This window comes from Ranitomeya variabilis, chromosome 2 (genome assembly GCF_051348905.1).
Source record: "Ranitomeya variabilis isolate aRanVar5 chromosome 2, aRanVar5.hap1, whole genome shotgun sequence".
In the NCBI taxonomy this organism is placed as follows: Eukaryota; Metazoa; Chordata; class Amphibia; order Anura; family Dendrobatidae; genus Ranitomeya; species Ranitomeya variabilis.
In genome coordinates this window covers 375993878-376013487 of record NC_135233.1, presented here as the reverse complement: position 1 = coordinate 376013487, position 19610 = coordinate 375993878, and the positions used below count along the sequence as shown (strand labels likewise).

General features: G+C 46.2%; 1 protein-coding gene across 1 annotated transcript; it reads left to right on the top strand.

Annotated features, from left to right (window-relative positions):
- The first annotated feature begins 3517 nt into the window (after positions 1-3517).
- LOC143803801 (olfactory receptor 8G17-like) lies at positions 3518-4447 on the top strand. The gene has a single exon (XM_077281569.1). It carries the CDS (start codon positions 3518-3520, stop codon positions 4445-4447), a length of 930 nt encoding a protein of 309 aa, XP_077137684.1.
- The last annotated feature ends 15163 nt before the right edge of the window (positions 4448-19610 follow it).

Sequence of the window (19610 nt, the reverse complement as noted above, 5' to 3'; positions counted from 1 at the left end):
CACCTCTAGTGTCTAAAATCCGACTATATTGCCCCGGTATATAACATCCAGCCCAATTGCCCCCATGTATAACATCCGACTTTATTGCCCCAGTGTATAACATCCAGCCCCTCGCCACTAGTATGTGATATCCGGACCCCGCTATGCCATCTGCCTCTACCAACATGTGTCTGAACAGCTGGTAGTGCAGAGCTCACTGATACCAAAACAGTCCTGTAATAGGAGCCACTGGGGTAACAAGTCTGTCGATGACATTTCTTCCTCCTGAATCTTCCCCCATCATCTGTGAGTGATATTACTGAGAAGTGGAAAGAACCACAGCAGCGATTCAGCCACAAAGGGAAGACCCCGTAACGTTACAGAGTGTTTGGCTGAGTGCTGAGGAGTAGAGGCCAGGAAAGTCACCAACACTCTGCTGACCCCATAAATCCAGAGTCCACACTCCTCTGGTGTAACATCAGCACAAACACTGCACCCCCGCTGGAGGGTTCATGGCCGTGCAGCTGCATGCAGCCTTAAATCACCAAGCACAGTGCCGAGCGTTGGATGGAGTGGTGTAAAGCCACCACCAGTGGACTCTGGAGGAAACGTGTTCTGTGCAGTGACGGATTACACCTCTCTATTTAGTGTCTGATGGAGGAGTCTGGGTTTGGTGACACCAGAAGAACATTACCCATTGGACTGCATGGTGCCCGCTGTACAGATGGTGGAGGGGGATAATGCCTTGTATGGGCTTGTTATCAGGGGTTGACCTCGGCCAATTTTTGTTACTTTTGCTATATTGAATTTTTCATTTGCATTGTTCCATTTTCTCTGTGACCGAGTCATCCTAGGATCCCTGGTTACAGGAAAATCATCTGCATATAGTGACAGAATTTGCCAGTAGGGGTGAGTCTAGATCTGGTAAGAAAGAGAAGTCTCGAGATTGCCCAATGAGCGCTATGTAGATAACGGGAGAGAAGACAGCAACGGTAATAAAACAGTTCTATCTTCTTCTCAGGGTCCTCAGCTAACAGTGACATCTGGGGACCCAACCTGCATGGAAATGTGAAAAATGTAAGACACAGAGACAATTTTGGCACAATTTTTCTTAAGTATCGGTAAGGCTGCATACACTAAAAACTAATAATGAGATGTTATTCATCTATGTAACCACATGATCGTTCATTTGGGAAATTAAACCATCATCCTGGTTGCTGTCTCTTGGCCACTGGGGACTTAATTATCTTTATTAGCCCAAAGTTACTTGTATATATATATATAATGTCAGATGTAGCCTAATGAACATGATGGGAATTCCGAGAATTCACCACCGATCCTAACATCTGGACCTGGTTTTGGATCTCCATTGAAAGTTCCAGTGTAAGTAGTGGACAGATGATCTGATGTATATGTTATCAAATGACTTTATTAGTGGCGTTAATGTTATGCTTTTTTGCATACTGAGCATAGCCATCATTCATTGCAGCCACATTTTTCTTCATCGTTATATCTGTAGTGTTAAACAAATTTAGAAAAAAATAGAAATTGTGTCAAATATTTTTTTCGGATTTGGCAAATGTTAATAAGATAAAAACAAAATATTGTACATGAACTAGAAACGATAGAGATTGACATTTTTAGCTAAAAACTGAATCTAAATGGAAAAAAAACACCTAAAAATAAACTTTTTGTAAATGTTTTGCATACTTTATATTATGGTGATTATACTTTAAAAAATACAAATAAATATTATTCTATTTCTCACATACTTTATATTGTTTGATGATACTTAAAAAAAATGCAAAGAAATATTATTTAATTTTTTTTACTAAGAAGTCATTTTTATTTTCATCAATACTATCAATAATATAAATTGTATTACAATTGTCTACAATTAAAACTCTAAGAATTGTGATTATGTGAAACCGAGAATAGGTAAACTCTTAAATGGATTTTTTAACAATTTTTTAAAACAGTTCGTATTGAAGTAATGAATGAATGAATGAATGCCTTAGCCGAAAAAAATTATCCTAAATTAATTAACTGGGTAAATACACTACAAATTTAAAAAATAAAATCTAAATATTTGTGCTACAGTTTTTAATTTTCTTATATTTACTTTTTTATCAAGATTACAGATGAGGTTTTTATTTTTTTAGTGCTGGAAGTTCTGTGCCAAAAAAATAAAATAGTAATAATAATAATAATAATAATATTTGCTATTTATAAGAGATCATTATTATTATTTAGATTGACCCTACATGACTAGATAAGCAAAGCAGAATACATAAAGTTGTGGCTGAACCTGGACAATAATATAATAATTTTTTTAAACTTATCTAGCTTCTGTGTACAGTATTAATACCACCATAGGCAAAAAATGTAAAAGATATTTTTTAATGAATTCAAATAAAATTAAAAAAAGCTTGCAAAAATCACACCTTTAAGTTCTTCTAATACCCTTCCAAAAATAAAAAAAAATATTTAAAATGTTTCCCATTTATTCCATAATAACTCATACAGCTTTTTTTTTTTATTTTTTTTTTGTAAAACAATATCTTTCACACTTTTTAATTTTTTTCCACCTCCTTTTTGCATTGTGAAGCACAGGATATTCTTTCGGTCACCCAACTCCTGTTTACGAAGAGACGTTTCAAAAATGGTTGTTTATACATACTGTAGACTCTTTTTTTGTATCCCTCCTGTTATAATTTTGTTTATTAACCTCAAAATTAATGATCCCAAAACTCCATAATGTTTACTCATTACCTCCAAATTATTTTACCAAACTTTAAGTAATTTAGAGCTCATCCACCACATATGAGTGATGTCTGATGTGATGTTTCTAATAAAGATTTGAGAATATGCAGAAATTTGAATTCGGCTCAAAAATGTGAAAATGCAATCGAAAAAAATTGACAATGTCAAATTAAAATTGTTTCTGAAATTCATGAGAATTCAATTAGTTCATCTCTACTTCCAAATTAATTGCAAACTAGGGTGACACTCATTATTTACTTGCAAAAACTCAAGCAAGGAAACCATGTTTGTCGTGAAGCCCTTACTATTACTTATTATGTTTCTCGAAAAGTTTTGGATTCCCAACTCACCAGCCTGGCCGCTCTGGCTGTAATAAAATACACTCACCACTTTGAAATGATCATCCCTCTACATCTCAGAATTTGATGAATAATACTGTTTTATTCTTCCGTTCTCTTTTTATCCATAACAGTTGCTTCATGGACTTTCCGTTAATTGCTTTTAGAGCCAAATTGGAGAACTGCCCACTAAGTAGATGCATTGGGGGTTAAAAATGCTATAATACTAAGGCCAAAGAAATTTATTCTATAATACTAACTCATTTATTAACTTGTCAATCAAAGGTTGCAGATTAAAAGTACCATAATAACTTATATCGGAAGAAATTTTGATCCACAAAAATGTAAAACTATCCCTACAAAAAACATTGAAATATTTGAGTCAAGTATTTACTATGTGTACAATTTGTCTTTTCAGATTCGCATTGATTGTACAAATGTATATGAATGAAACCTTCGTTGAATATTTCATTATTCAAGGAATTTCGGATGTTCCTGAATTACAAATTACCATATTCATCATAGTATTAGTAATATATCTGATCACCCTTGGAGGCAACATGGTCGTTTTCATCTTAATCTGCATTGACTCTCATCTCCACTTGCCTATGTACTTCTTCTTAGCTAACCTGTCCATTGTAGACATGGCATCGACTACCACCAGTCTGCATAAGATCCTTATAAGTTTCATTACCGGAGATAAGACTGTTTCATTTAAAGGGTGCATGACACAGTCTTTCATGTCTGGGTCCTTCACAGTCCATGAGTTATTTATACTAGCAGCCATGAGCTACGATCGCTATGTGGCCATCTGTAAACCTCTAAACTATCATCTGGTTATGACCCATAGGACATGTGTTTTGTTGGCTTCTTTATGCTGGACCTTGGGCTTTCTCTTTATTAGTCCTCTTGTTGGGATATTTTCAAGTTTCTCATGCTATACGTCCATTGAAATCAACCACTTCCTTTGTGATATTGTCCCATTGTTGAACATCACTTGCAGTAATACCTCAATTTTAGACATCTTATTCCTCATTGAAGGGTTGTTTCTTTTTACTATTGCCCCATTCATTTTTACTTTTGCACCTTATATTTTTATAATAGTTGCAGTTTTGAAGATCCAAACCAGCAATGGTAGACGTAAGGCCTTCTACACTTGCTCCTCACACTTCACCGTTGTCATCCTTCTCTACACGCTTCTGATTAGTCAGTATTTGGTGCCAAACTCATCAAGCAACTTTGACTCTAAAAAGCTCTATGCTCTATTTAATATGGCTGCTGTACCTTTACTAAACCCAATAATTTATAGCTTTAAAAACAAAGATATAAAGGCGGCTTTAAAGAGGAGGTTTGGAAGGAAGCCATGATGTGGTCAAATTAATATTATTCAATATGTACTTGTGTCCTTAGGTAACACACAATCATTTTGACTAGAAAGACTACAAAGTAAAAGTCAATAGTCTTTGTGATCTTAAAACTGCATAAGGTCTTCAAGTAGAGATATGCAAGTCTGCCATAATTCAAATTTGGTAAATTTGCTGAAATTATTAAATAAATCTCTTTATTATGCTCTCAGAGCTCCAGACTATAAAGCACAATAAAAGGATAGGCCAGAAAGGGGTTAAAAATAATAAATCATCATTTTCATCTGTCCATGCCACTACACCTACCATTGATCCTAGCCTTCCTATAGGTAATACTTTACTCTTGCACTGGTTTCCTCCATTCTTTGTCTGAGCTTCTAGTGCCAGCAAGGCCTCAACATGTATTTTGATGTCACGACATGTGCCGCACCATGTCAGAATGCGCAATGATGCCTGGCCAGTGTTGGAAGTACTGATGAAGAGTTAAGAGGAGGCCAGTTCAGGAGCAGCCCATAGGAACCCAGCAGAGGACCAGTGGAGATCTGTAGTGGAAAAGATAGATGAGAGGCTAGGCTTGCGTTGATTTGTGCAAAGTAAATTCCCTAAAATTCTGATTTGTATGAATCCACAAATTTTGGGAAATATGAAACAAAATATAGGTGCTTTTCACAAAATTAGAATATCATCAAAAAGTTAATTTATTTCAGTTCTTCAATGCAAAAAGTGAAACTCATATTATATAGAGTCATTACAAATAGAATGATCTATTTCACATGTTTATTTCTGCTAATGTTGATGATTATGGCTTACAGCCAATGAAAACCCCAAAGTCATTATCTCGGTAAATTAGAATACTTTATAACACCTGCTTGAAAAATGATTTTAAAATCCAAAATGTTGGCCTACTGAAATGTACACTGCTCAAAAAAAAATAAAGGGAACACTAAAATCCTACATCCTAGATACCACTGAACGAAATATTCCAGTTGTAAATCTTTATTTATTACATAGTGGAATGTGTTGAGAATGATAAAACTTAAAAATTATCAACGTAAATCACAACTAATATCCCACGGAGGTCTGGAGTTGGAATGATGCTCAAAATCAAAGTGGAAAATGAAGTTACAGGCTGAACCAACTTCAGTGGAAATGCCTCAAGACAAGGAAATGATGCTCAGTAGTGTGTGTGGCCTCTACGTGACTGTATGATCTCCCTACAATGCCTGGGCATGCTCCTGATGAGGCGGCGGCTGGTCTACTGAGGGATCTCCTCCCAGACCTGGACTAAAGCATCCACCAACTCCTGGACATTCTGTGGTGCAATGTGACGTTGGTGGATTGTGCGAGACATGATGTCCGAGATGTGTTCAATCGGATTCAGGTCTGGGGAACGGGCGGGCCAGTCCATAGCTTCAATGCCTTCATCTAGTAGGAACTACTGACACACTCCAGCCACATGAGGTCTGGCATTGTCCTGCATTATGAGGAACCAATGGCCAACCGCACCAGCATATGGTCTCATAAGGCGTCTGAGGATCTCATCACAGTACCTAATGGCAGTCAGGCTACCTCTGCCGAGCACATGGAGGGCTGTGCATCCCTCCAAACATATGCCACCCCACACCGTTACTGACCCACTTCCAAACTGGTTGTTAGGTGTCGAGTTCCTGCCGCTGCACAGGGGGAATCTCGAACCACCTCCGCTGTGGTTTCCCATTCTTCTTCAGCCGCAGTGGAGCCTGCTCAGCGCGGAGACGTTGGTCCCAGCATCTGGCTCAGGCAGATACTGTGCACTTGGTTACTGCTGATCTTCCAGGCTCAGCCATTGTAACTAGCACTGTTCTGTGGTGAGCAGATGCTCCTGGGACTAAGTCCTGCTTTTCCTCTACTGAACATGCCAAAGGGACGACCTCTCATTAGAGGTCAGGGGTCACATGCTCAGGTCCTGAAGAAGTTCCTATTGGACCACTAGGAAGGTCCTGGAGAGCTTTCTCTATAAAAGTCACATGTGTACGAAGAAACAAAAGAATACAGCACTCACCCGAACTCTTCAAATTTATGGATGTCCTTTATTCAACATGACAAACCATTCCAAGCGTGGCACGGTACAGGCTAGGGCATGTGAGGGGAGCAGGAGCGTGCAGAGACGAGACAGACGACGGCCGTTTCGCACAACGGCGCTTCTATGGGTCCATGTGAGTTGCGCTGGTGATGTCATTTCCTTTTATAGGATTGGACACACCACATATAACACATATATATAAACAATTAAAAACAATATCATTAGCTCTGAATTTCATATGGATTAGATGAAAATTGCCATGTCCAATTTATCATTGAGACCCCCCATGGTCCTTGTGCGTTTGTTCTAAGAATCCATCTAGCTTCACGTTGTAGCAATAGTCTATTATGATCGCCACCTTGTTGAGGGAATTTAACTATCTCAAGGCCGGCAAAGCTCAGAGAATTGGGATGGCCACCATGCACATCTTGTATGTGCTTCACCAGGCGCACTCTCCCCTTACCCGAGAGCACAGAATTATAATGCTCGCGAAACCGGACCATAAGGGGTCTTGTTGTCTTACCAATGTAAAACCGATTACATGGACAATAAATTACATACACTAAAAATTTACTTTTGCATGTCACGAAATCTCTCACAGTGTGATACACAGTACCCACTTTTAGAGGGTTGTCAATTTTGTGTAAATGACACTAAAAGTGGGTACTGTGTATCACACTGTGAGAGATTTCGTGACATGCAAAAGTAAATTTTTAATGTATGTAATTTATTGTCCATGTAATCGGTTTTACATTGGTAAGACAATAAGACCCCTTATGGTCCGGTTTCGCGAGCATTATAATTCTGTGCTCTCAGGTAAGGTGAGAGTGCGCCTGGTGAAGCACATACAAGATGTGCATGGCGGCGATCCCAATTCTCTGAGCTTTGCCGGCCTTGAGATAGTTAAATTCCCTCAACAAGGCGGCGATCATAATAGACTATTGCTACCACACAAAGTTAGATGGATTCTTAGAACAAACGCACAAGGACCATGGGGTCTCAATGATAAATTGGACATGGCAATTTTCATCTAATCCGTATGAAATTCAGAGCTAGTGATGTTGTTTTTAATTGTTTATATATATATGTGTTATATGTGGTGTGTCCAATCCTATAAAAGGAAATGACATCACCAGCGCAACTCACATGGATCCGTAGAAGCGCCTTTGCACGAAACGGCCGTCGTCTGTCTTGTCTCTGCATGCTCCTGCTCCCCTCACATGCCCTAGCCTGTACCATGCCACGCTTGGAATGGTTTGTCATGTTGAATAAAGGACATCCATAAATTTGAAGAGTTCGGGTGAGTGCTGCATTCTTTTGTTTCTTCGTACACATGTGGATTACCTGCTTATGTTGCAAAGCACCTCCCCATCTTCAGTGGAAGCTTAGTCCGTCTAGCCTTCAGGATTTATTTCCGCAGCTGTGCTAATTTATGATAAGCTCTTTCGGTGCCGGTCAGTTGGTTCTTTTGCCTGTGCTTTCTCTATAAAAGGTTTGCATGGCTGCACGGCCATGCGCTAGTATCAACCTATGTTTTTGAGCTTAGCTACCTTGTGGTCAGTGTCTGCATGTGTTCAGGGTCGGCTGTATAGCCACTAGAATTCCGGCACCTCCGGAGAGGAGTTTGTGTGTGTGAATTTAGGGCTGGTGTATAGCCACTAGAATTCCGGCACCTCCGGAGAGGAGTTGTTTGTGTGCTAATGCTGACTGTATGACCACTGTATGCTATCTGCTCTGTTAGTGAGATGTGATCCTCTGTGAAGTTAACAGGGCACAGTGTTATCCTAATCTCGGCGACTCTGTGAAGCAACAGAGTATGCTCCTATAGAGACCAGGTGACGGAACCTGTGTCTACTAGGTGCGTTCTGCCAGCCCTAATATTATACTAGCGCGAGGGTCTGGCTAGTAATGGCGGACGAACAGAGACTGCAGCAGTACATCCAGTAGCTGCAGGGCAGGTTGGCGGCTCTCAAGCACACAACCTCAGCTGTGGATGTTACCGCAGTAGCTGTTCAGGCTGCTAGCATGGCATCCTTGGTCAGCCATTTTTCCGTCCACTTCCGAACTTTAGCATCTGAGCTGGAGTGGCCGGATAAAGCCCTCATGTGTTATGGACCTGGTGGTTAGGAGCACCCGGAATGACCTGATGGTTAAACTAGAAATCTGGGGCAAGCTCTGGGGAAGTGGGAACTCTACTGACCGCAAACCCTACTCCTATCACACACACTAGAAATAGCCGTGGAGCGTTCCTAACTCTCCCTAGACGCCTCTTCACAGCCTAAGAGCTAACTACCCCTAAAGATAGAAATAGAAGCCTTACCTTGCCTCAGAGAAATTCCCCAAAGGAAAAGGCAGCCCCCCACAAATATTGACGGTGAGTTAAGAGGAAAGTACAAACATAGGAATGAAAGGTTTTAGCAAAGGAGGCCCAATCTTCACTAAATAGTCAGAGGATAGGAAAGGGAACTGTGCGGTCAGTACAAAAAACTACAAAAACCACGCAGAGTGTGCAAAAAGACCTCCACACCGACTCACGGTGTGGAGGTGCAACTCTGCACCCCCAGAGCTTCCAGCTAGCAAGGAAATATCATGATAGCAAGCTGGACTAGAACATAGCATGTACAGAGAAATATTTTCAAAAAGCAATGATCAACAAATGAACTAGCATGGACTTAGCTTCTGCTGGAGCAGACAGGTCATCAGAGAAATCCAAGAGAGATCTGAACCAGTACTGAGACATTGACAGCTGGCATGAAGTAACGATCTGAGTGGAGTTAAATGGGGAAGCCAGGAGAGCAATAAACGAGGGCAGCTGGGAAAGCCAACCTCAAGGACCAGCAGTTCCACTCAAAGCCACCAGAGGGAGTCCAAGGACAGAACTCACCAAAGTACCATTCATGACCACAGGAGGGAGCCCGAGAACGGAATTCACAACACTCATGCCTGTATTTTGGAGGGGGCTGGCTGACCATGTAAAGGACGCTTTGGCCACTAGGGAGATTCCCGCCACACTAGAGGAGCTAATAGCTGTTTCAACCCGCATCAACCTTTGTTTTAACGAGCGAAGGTTGGAGCGAGCCCAGTGTAGGCAGAGGTTTCGGCTGGCTCCCACCCTCGCCATACCTCTGGAATCTCCGGTCCAGGAATCCGAGCCACATGAAGCCAAGGAGGTGTTAAGAGCGGGATCTAAGTCCCGGACCACTCCTGCACTCAAGGACTGTCATGTCTGAAGGCGGTCAGGACATCTTGCCTCCAGATGTTCCCAGCGGTTGGGAGAACGTCAGCATCTAGTGGATGTAGGAGGTGGTACACTAGACACAGCGACATTTTCTTCCAAACTGTCATTCAAAGGGACAATCACTTTAGGCCCAACCACTCTTACAGTGTAGCTTTGTGTGGATTCTGGGGCAGAGGGGAATTTTATGTCCTCAGCCTTCGCCCAATGCCACGCAATACCCCTGGTGATGCTCGCCGAGCCGGTGACTGTGCGAGTGATGAATGGGTGGACACTGCCCTCACAAATAACACACCAGACCATCCCATTTACATTGTCTATATCTCCATCCCATCAGGAGATTATTTCCCTCCTTGTCATCCCTAAGGGAATAGACGAGATCCTGCTAGGGATACCCTGGTTATATCATCACTCCCCTCATATATAGTGGTCCTCTGGGAGAATTTTGGGGTGGAGTGAATCTTGTGAGGGCAGATGTCTGAGGGAGTGTATTCAGGTTGCTACTACTGAAGTATCCACAGATATTTCCTCTCTCCCCAAGCACTACTGGTCTTATGTGGACATATTCTCCAAGAGGGCTGCGGAGACCCTTCCGCCCCACCGCCACTATGACTGTCCTATTGACCTCTTGCCTGGTGCAGAGCCTTCGCAGGGTCGAGTCTACCCCCTGTCTCTCCCGGAGACAGAGGCGATGTCCCAATACATCCAGGAGAAACTAGAAAGAGGATTCATTAGGAAGTCAGTGTCAGGTTGATAGGTTGCGGGGAGCGAGGGTATTTACTAAACTAGATATGAGGGGTGCTTACAACCTGATTTGCATCCATGAGGGAGACGAATGGAAGACGGCATTTAACACCAGGGACAGGCACTATGAATACCTGGTGATGCCCTTCGGGTTCTGTAATGCCCCTGCCGTTTTCCAAGACTTTGTGAATGATATCTTCCAGGATATGCTCTCCACTTCAGTCGTAGTTTATCTGGATGATATTCTCATCTCCTCTCCAGATATAGACTCCCACCAGATAGATGTTTGCAAAGTCTTCGACCTCCTATGGGCAAACTCCCTCTACACCAAATTGGAGAAGTGTGTGTTTGATCAGGAGTCCTTGCCTTTCCTTGGCTATATCATCTCTGCCCAGGGATTGGCTATGGATCCTGCGAAGCTACATGCTGTGATGGACTGGCAGGAACCCCATTCTCTCAAAGCGGTGCAGCGCTTCATGGGGTTCATTACTGTAATTACTATTGCCAGTTCATTCCCCATTTCTCAACTTTCGTAGCTCCCTTAGTTGCCCTCACCAAAAAAAGGGAGCAAATCTCAAATCCTAAATTGTGGTCAGAGGAGGTTTCCAGAGCCTTTCTCTCAATTAAGTCACACTTTGCTGGTGCTCCCATTTTACATCACCCCGATGTTGATAAACCTTTTATTATGGAGGTGGATGCCTCTTCTGTCGGTGCTAGAGCAGTCCTCTTCCAGAAGGATGCTCAAGGTCAGAAGCATCCTTGCTTCTTCTCCAAGACCTTCACACGAGTGGAGAGGAATTATTCCATCAGGGACAGGGAGTTGCGAGCCATGAAGTTGGCTTTCTCAGAGTGGAGACACCTCCTGGAGGGGGCTCGCATTCCCTTCCAAGTTTACACCGACCACAAGAATTTTGTCTATATACAGACTGCCCAGAGACTAAATTCTCGCCAGGCCAGATGGTCCCTGTTCTTCTCCTGGTTCCATTTCACCCTCCATTTTCTCTTCGAGGAGAAGAACATTCGTGCCGATGCTCTCTCCCGCTCCGTAGTGTCATCAGCGGAGGAGGAGGAACCTCGGCTTATTGTCCCTTCTGAGAGCCTGAGGATCGTGGCTCCAGTTTCGCTAGAGTCTGTGCACCCGGGCAAGACTTTTGTGCCATCAAATTTGCGATCGGAGGTTCTCTCTTGGGCTCACTCGTCTAGGGTGGGTGGACACTTTGGGACCAAAAGGACCTCTCAGCTTCTGGTGAGGACGTTCTGGTGGCCGCATATGGCCCGTGACGTCGGAGACTATATTCGGGCTTGTGTCTCCTGCAACAAGAAAAAGTATTCTCGACAACGGCCAGCTGGGTTACTTTATCCCCTGCCAGTGGCAGACAGGCCCTGGGAGATGGTCAGGATGGACTTTGTGATGGGCTTACCGAAGTCCCGTGGCTGCACCATCATTTGGGTAATCACCGAACATTTTTCTAAAATGGTGCACTTGGTACCTCTTCCACGGCTACCTTCTGCACGGGCCTTGGCTGCATTGTTTATAAAACATATTTTCACATTGTATGCCTGACAAAGTTGTCAGTGACCGGGGTCCCCAGTTTGTGTCTCAGTTCTGGAGAGAGCTTTGTCGTCTACTCAGCATCGAGTTGAATCTCTCTTCAGCATACCATCCCGAGACGAATGGGTTGGTAGAGAGGGCCAACCAGACCTTGGTCATATATCTACAACATTTTGTCTCTGCTAGACAGGATGACTGGGCATCCCTGCTACCGTGGGTGGAGTTTGCGCTAAACAACACCGTAGCCGACTCCACTGGACAGACCCCATTCATCCTTAATTATGGCCAGCATCCGCGGGTTCCTGTGCCTATGCCCATGTCTTCTGCCGATTCCAGGGTGGCAGACTGGGCTGTGGAGGCACGTGATATTTGGGAATGCACTCAGGATGCCATCCGGGCTTCCAAGGAGAGAATGAGGTCCTCCGCCGATGCACATCGGCGCCCCACTCCGATCTTTGCTCCTGGCGATTTAGTGTGGCTCTCCACCCGTAACATCAGACTGCGAGTTGAGTCCACTAAGTTTGCACCTTGCTACTTTGGTCCCTTCAAGGTCCTGGAACAGGTTAACCCTGTGGTCTACAGTCTGGCCCTTCCTCCACGCCTAGGTATCACGGACACCTTTCATGTGTCTCTTCTAAAGCCCGTTCACATGTCCTGGTTTTCTGAGTCATCTGCCAGGACATCGGGTTTATCTACAGATGATTATAAAGTGAACGCTATCTTGGGGTGTATGGTGGTTAGTGGCAAAAAAATTTATTTGGTGGATTGGAAGGACTATGGCCCAGAGGACAGGCCTGGGAGCCTGCTGAGCACATTCGGGCTCCGCAGCTCATTGCTGTCTTTGAGCTTAGTGATGCCCAAGGAGAGGGGGTAACGTTGGTGTCGAGTTCCCGCCGCTGCACAGGGGGAATCTCGAACCACCTCCACTGTGGTCTCCCATTCTTCTTCAGCCGCAGTGGAGCCTGCTCAGCGGAGACGCCGATCCCAGCGTCTGGATCAGGCTGATACTGTGCACTTGGTTACTGCTGATCTTCCAGGCTCAGCCATTGTAACTAGCACTGTTCTGCGGCGAGTAGATGCTCCTGGGACTAAGTCCTGCTTTTCCGCTACTGAGCATGCCCAAGCGACGACCTCTCATTGGAGGTCGGGGTCACATGCTCAGATTCTGAAGCAGTTCCTATTGGACCACTAGGAAGGTCCTGGAGATCTTTCTCTATAAAAGGTTTGCATGGCCGCAAGGCTATGCGCTAGTATCAACCTATGTTTTTGAGCTTAGCTACCTTGTGGTCAGTGTCTGCATGTGTTCAGGGTCGGCTGTATAGCCACCAGAATTCCGGCACCTCCGGAGAGGAGTTCGTGTGTGTGAATTTAGGGCTAGAAGAGTTGTTTGTGTGCTTATGCTGACTGTATGACCACTGTATGCTATCTGCTCTGTTAGTGAGCTGTGATCCTCTGTGAAGTTAACAGGGCACAGCGTTATCCTAACCTCAAGGACTCTGTGAAGCAACAGAGTTCGCTCCTATACAGCCCGGGTGACGAAACCCATGTCTATTCGGACGTTATACCACCATATAGTGCTGCTGCGGCGCGCCCCCACACCGCCGCAGGGCCGAGGGGTACCCGGAGCCGGGCCTCTAGTTCTCAGTCTCGGGGTTGTCACGGTGGCTAGACCCGGTCCGTGGCCCTGTCCGTCAGTGGGGGACGTCCGGTGTAATAGGTGGTAGTAATGGTAGCGATGGAGCGGTTGTGGGGTGTAAGTCGCGGTAAATAACGAGGACACCAGGTTGCAGTCTCTTTACCTCTTTACTGGAGATCTCTGAGTCCTCAGTCCAGAACACGGTTCACCAGGCTACGCAAGTCCGGCCGGTCCAATGGCACCTCCAGAGTTCTCCTCTCAGGTGGAAATCTGTGCCTTCCTTCTAGCGCTATGTGTTGTAGTCCTTCCCTGCTGTGCTCACGGAAAGTAACCCCACAACGGTTGTGTCTGTTTCTTAAGTTCCCTCACAACTCGATTTGATGTTCCTCTGTAATCCACCCCTTCCCTGTATTCAGGTTGGAATGGCACCCGTTTGTCAGGTAGGCCTGGAGTTCTTCCGGGACCCTAGAGTCGCCCCTCTCCCGCAATTGCCCCCCAAGACTTCATAGGTGATATGTGGTAGACAGCCCGCCTGAGACCGACTGTCCTGCCGCTGTTTGGAGTATGGCTTGAAGCTGTATTCTAATCCACTCCCTCGGCGTTCCGGCCACCGGTATTGCGCCTCAGCAGGGTGCTGCCTCTTTCAACAAAACCCCTGCTGGTATTCTCCTTCTGCTTGATCTCGTTTCTCACTCAGCACAATCTATCTTGCTTCTAGTCCTTTCTTGAGTCCCGCCGCTTCCAGGAGCCTGCGCGGACCCGTTACGTTCTTTCAATGCCAAGCCTCTGCCAGGATCCCACCCCTGGCAGAGACCCTACAGTCTCTCCCTTCACAACACCCCCTGCCACAGGGTGTTGCTCCGTTCAATCCCGTCAGCGTTCTGTCTAACTTCCTGCCTGACCCCCAGTTTACCCACTATGGTGGGGAGTGGCCTAATGAATAGCACCCTTAGCTCCCCCCGGAGGCCCAGCTGTGAAACATATTGGTGTCTGTGATACCTGATTGGAGGAACTCCTTCGGTGCCATCGAACGTACCATGGCTCCCCTTAGCGGCGAAGCCACAGCACTGCAACGACCAGGACTCTGGGGCGCTGCACTCCCCCCTGGTTAAACACAGTACTCCGGGACTGGGAAGAAAAACAACAATACAGATTAGCAAAAAGACATACAATTTTGTTGAGTGCAAAACGATAAGTATACTTGAACAGGCTTCCCTTTATGGGAGGTGAGGACACTTTTAACGTTACAAACATGGTCAACATTATAAATTACAGGCTATGCATAACTCCTGTTACCCAACCGGGTATTCTACTTAGTGCAAATTCTGGAACAATAAATTAACATTGCCTTTAAGAAACATACACTCTTAGTTTACCAAAGGCCTTCCTATAATCACATTACAGGGTAAGGTAACTTCACATTCTCCTACTTTGAACCTGCAGGACCGCCTGTCCCTATGGCACCAGACCTACTGCCTCTCCTTTCTTTTACAGGACCGCCCCGTTCAGCCAGGGCCTACTGCCTTTCGCTACTATACATAGTATAGACATAACATTCCTTTCGTTTAAAGAACTCTGAGCCCGCTCTACTCGGCTCCTTTAAGGACTCACTCTCTAACCCCTACGGGTTCGCCTTCTGTCCTTAGTAACAAAGTAACTTTCTATGGGGACGCAGGGTTGACCTTCTATCCTCACCTTCATCATTACTTCCTTACTTTCAGCTATGCAGATCTCTATCTCTACCCCTACGGGCTCTCTGCATCTTTTCTTTCTGCAAAACATTATTTAGATTTCACATTTCAACAAATTCAACACATATAACTTAGCATGTAAAACAGTTACATTTCTTTTTCAAGCTTCATTATCACATTACTGTTCTGCAACAGTATCTTTCTCAAGTTCAATTTCACACATCCCCTTTAAGAGGGGACCAAGTCTTTCTGAGGTAGCTCGTCTTCTCAGCCTACCAGCCCACGCAAAGGTTCCGGTATGGTATCTTCGCAAAGTGTCTTTAACTAGAACCGGTAGGAAAGGTATCTTCACAAAGTGTCTTTGGCTCAAACCAATAGGGCAAATATCTTCGCAAAGTGTCTTTGGCTAAAACCAGTAGGGAGCACCTTTAAGAAGGTGCAAACTATTTACAAAAGAAAGTTCGAATCATGCACAGTCCATGATTTCTGCAGTTTGTGTAACTTTAAAACTTGTATAAACTTCAGGAAAACAACAGTGACCCCGGGTCAACAAAGGGGTCACCTTTAACCCTGAACGGGTCTAGCAGCAACTTGAAAGAACAAACAGTAACTATTTACATTTTCATGGTATCGAGGTTTATTCTTCTTCTGGTGGCTTGGGTTCCTGAACCCCGGCCACTGTAGCACGGACACCAGCGGCAAGCTCCGCAGGGACCACCTGGTCGCCTGCTGTCTGAATTTGAAGCCTAACTCTGTCGGCAAGTTCAGGAGCTGCTACAAAGCGTACAGTAGAAACAGTAACAAGGTCTGGCAGCCCTGGATTGACCACAGTTGGGGCCACAGGTGCCATTCTCTCAGACTCGTATCGCTGAACTTTCCGGGCACGCCATCCTTGTGTGTTCCAGTGACGGGTATACGTCACCTGATCCCCCTCCCGGAGTGGTTCACCTTCTCGATCACAGCAGGGAGTCTCCACATCGTAGCCGGCAACGAAGATGCCAGTAGGTAGACCCGACTCCCAAATGGAACCCCACCCCTTCTTTGGGTGGAATGCCGCCACCGTCCCTCGCCTGACAGCATCCGTCCCATCATAGATCATTTTTTTGCCCTGCAGTTCCCGTTTTTCAACTTCAGTGCGCTGCCCCCAATGCTGGAGCACGCATTGTTTGTATTGGTCCCAGGTAAGTATCGCAATAGTGAGACCTTCCATTGGAATCCCATCCTGCTCGACCCAGGGAACATCCCATCGGAACATCACCCCTCCTGGGTCCATTTCTATGGGCTCTCCCCACCTGGTTGGCAATGGTGGTAACAACTTCCCCAACGCGCCGGGGGTGAGAACCGCCCGGTCGATTGTAAACGCGGGGTTACTGTTGTGGGGAGGATCGGTCGGGAGAGCAGAACCGTCCAGGGGAGTAGGGGCGCCGCCCATACCTGCGCCTGATGTGGTTCCACCGGCGTCGCCCTGGTCCGTTAACGAGGACGCTGGAGTCTGCTGCAGCCCGGACCGGGGCTCCTCCAATGGGATGCTCGGACTCCGCTCCGCTTGCTGTGGTTCCTCCTCCTCTAACTCCGAGGTCGGGATTGGTGGACGTAGCTTCGCTGTCGGATCCGCAGGCTTCCGGTCCATCTCCGGTGAAGAAAGGCAGGCCTGAACCGCTTCTTCCTCGCTCAGGCACTCGCCGTTCATCATCGCCACCTGATAGTCGCTGGCAGTGCATGCACCTAACTCCGCCATTTCTCTGAGGTCGGGCTTCTCCGTCACCAGCCTCTCGCCGTTGCATATCAAGGGGTGTTTCTCTTCTGCTTTGGGGCAGGTCATTCCTCTGCAGCCAGAAGTGCAGGGGGCGGTAGCCATTTCTCGCGCCACACTGGGAGTCTCCGCCCATAACACGCCCTCCTTCCCCTTGGGTGTAGCAATGGCGGCGCCTTTTGGCAGGAACTTTTGGCGGCTAATGGCGCAGCACAGTCTTACAATAAAGTACAGTCCAAGCACAACAAATCACAGTCTCTAGGCACACATGACCTGATTCTTCAGGCTTAAGTAGATCCTGTTCGTGACGCCAAGTTTGCGGCGCGCCCCCACACCGCCGCAGGGCCGAGGGGTACCCGGAGCCGGGCCTCTAGTTCTCAGTCTCGGGGTTGTCACGGTGGCTAGACCCGGTCCGTGGCCCTGTCCGTCAGTGGGGGACGTCCGGTGTAATAGGTGGTAGTAATGGTAGCGATGGAGCGGTTGTGGGGTGTAAGTCGCGGTAAATAACGAGGACACCAGGTTGCAGTCTCTTTACCTCTTTACTGGAGATCTCTGAGTCCTCAGTCCAGAACACGGTTCACCAGGCTACGCAAGTCCGGCCGGTCCAATGGCACCTCCAGAGTTCTCCTCTCAGGTGGAAATCTGTGCCTTCCTTCTAGCGCTATGTGTTGTAGTCCTTCCCTGCTGTGCTCACGGAAAGTAACCCCACAACGGTTGTGTCTGTTTCTTAAGTTCCCTCACAACTCGATTTGATGTTCCTCTGTAATCCACCCCTTCCCTGTATTCAGGTTGGAATGGCACCCGTTTGTCAGGTAGGCCTGGAGTTCTTCCGGGACCCTAGAGTCGCCCCTCTCCCGCAATTGCCCCCCAAGACTTCATAGGTGATATGTGGTAGACAGCCCGCCTGAGACCGACTGTCCTGCCGCTGTTTGGAGTATGGCTTGAAGCTGTATTCTAATCCACTCCCTCGGCGTTCCGGCCACCGGTATTGCGCCTCAGCAGGGTGCTGCCTCTTTCAACAAAACCCCTGCTGGTATTCTCCTTCTGCTTGATCTCGTTTCTCACTCAGCACAATCTATCTCGCTTCTAGTCCTTTCTTGAGTCCCGCCGCTTCCAGGAGCCTGCGCGGACCCGTTACGTTCTTTCAATGCCAAGCCTCTGCCAGGATCCCACCCCTGGCAGAGACCCTACAGTCTCTCCCTTCACAACACCCCCTGCCACAGGGTGTTGCTCCGTTCAATCCCGTCAGCGTTCTGTCTAACTTCCTGCCTGACCCCCAGTTTACCCACTATGGTGGGGAGTGGCCTAATGAATAGCACCCTTAGCTCCCCCCGGAGGCCCAGCTGTGAAACATATTGGTGTCTGTGATACCTGATTGGAGGAACTCCTTCGGTGCCATCGAACGTACCATGGCTCCCCTTAGCGGCGAAGCCACAGCACTGCAACGACCAGGACTCTGGGGCGCTGCACTGCCATTTACTAGCAGCAGGTTCCACTCCTGCACGGTGGACCCTGGGCTGTGAACGCACCTATATTATCTCAATATTTACTGGGTGTGTTCCGCCAGCCCTAACACCGGTCAGGCTGAAGGATGTTGCAGGCAGCAGATCGCTCTCCACGGTGTCTCCAGACTCTGTCACGTCTGTCACATGTGCTCAGTGTGAACCTGCTTTCATCTGTGAAGAGCACAGGGCGCCAGTGGCGAATTTGCCAATTCTGGTGTTCTGTGGCAAATGCCAAGCGTCCTGCATAGTGTTGGGCTGTGATAACAACCCCCATCTGTGGACATCAGGCACTCAGACCATCCTCATGCCATCCTCATGGAGTCGGTTTCTAACCGTTTGTGCAGACACATGCACATTTGTGGCCTGCTGGATGTCATTTTGCAGGGCTCTGGCAGTACTCCTCCTGTTCCTCCTTGCACAAAGGCTGAGGTAGCGGTCCTGCTGCTGGATTATCACCCTCCTACGGCCCCCTCCACGTCTCCTAATGTATTGGCCTGTCTCCTGGTAGCGCCTCCAGCCTCTGGACACTATGCTGACAGACACAGCATCCTGGATGAGCTGCACTACTTGAGCCACTTGTGTGGGTTGTAGAGTCCGTCTCATGCTAGAGTGTGAAAGCACAACCAACATTCAAAAGTGACCAAAACATCAGGCAGAAAGCATTGGTACTGAGATGTGGTCTGTGGTCCCCACCTGCAGAACCATTCCTTTATTGAGTGTGTCTTGATTATTGCCAATAATTTCCATTTGTTGTCTATTCCATTTGCACAACAGCATGTGAAATTGATTGTCAAACAGTGTTGCTTCCTAAGTGGACAGTTTGATTTCACAGAAGTTTGATTTACTTGGAGTTATATTCTGTTGTTTAAGTGTTCCCTTTATTTTTTTGAGCAGTGTATGTTCAGTAAATGCACTTAATAATTGGGCGGGGCTCCTTTTGCATCAATTACTACATCAATGTGGCGTGGCGTTGCATGGAGGCGATCAG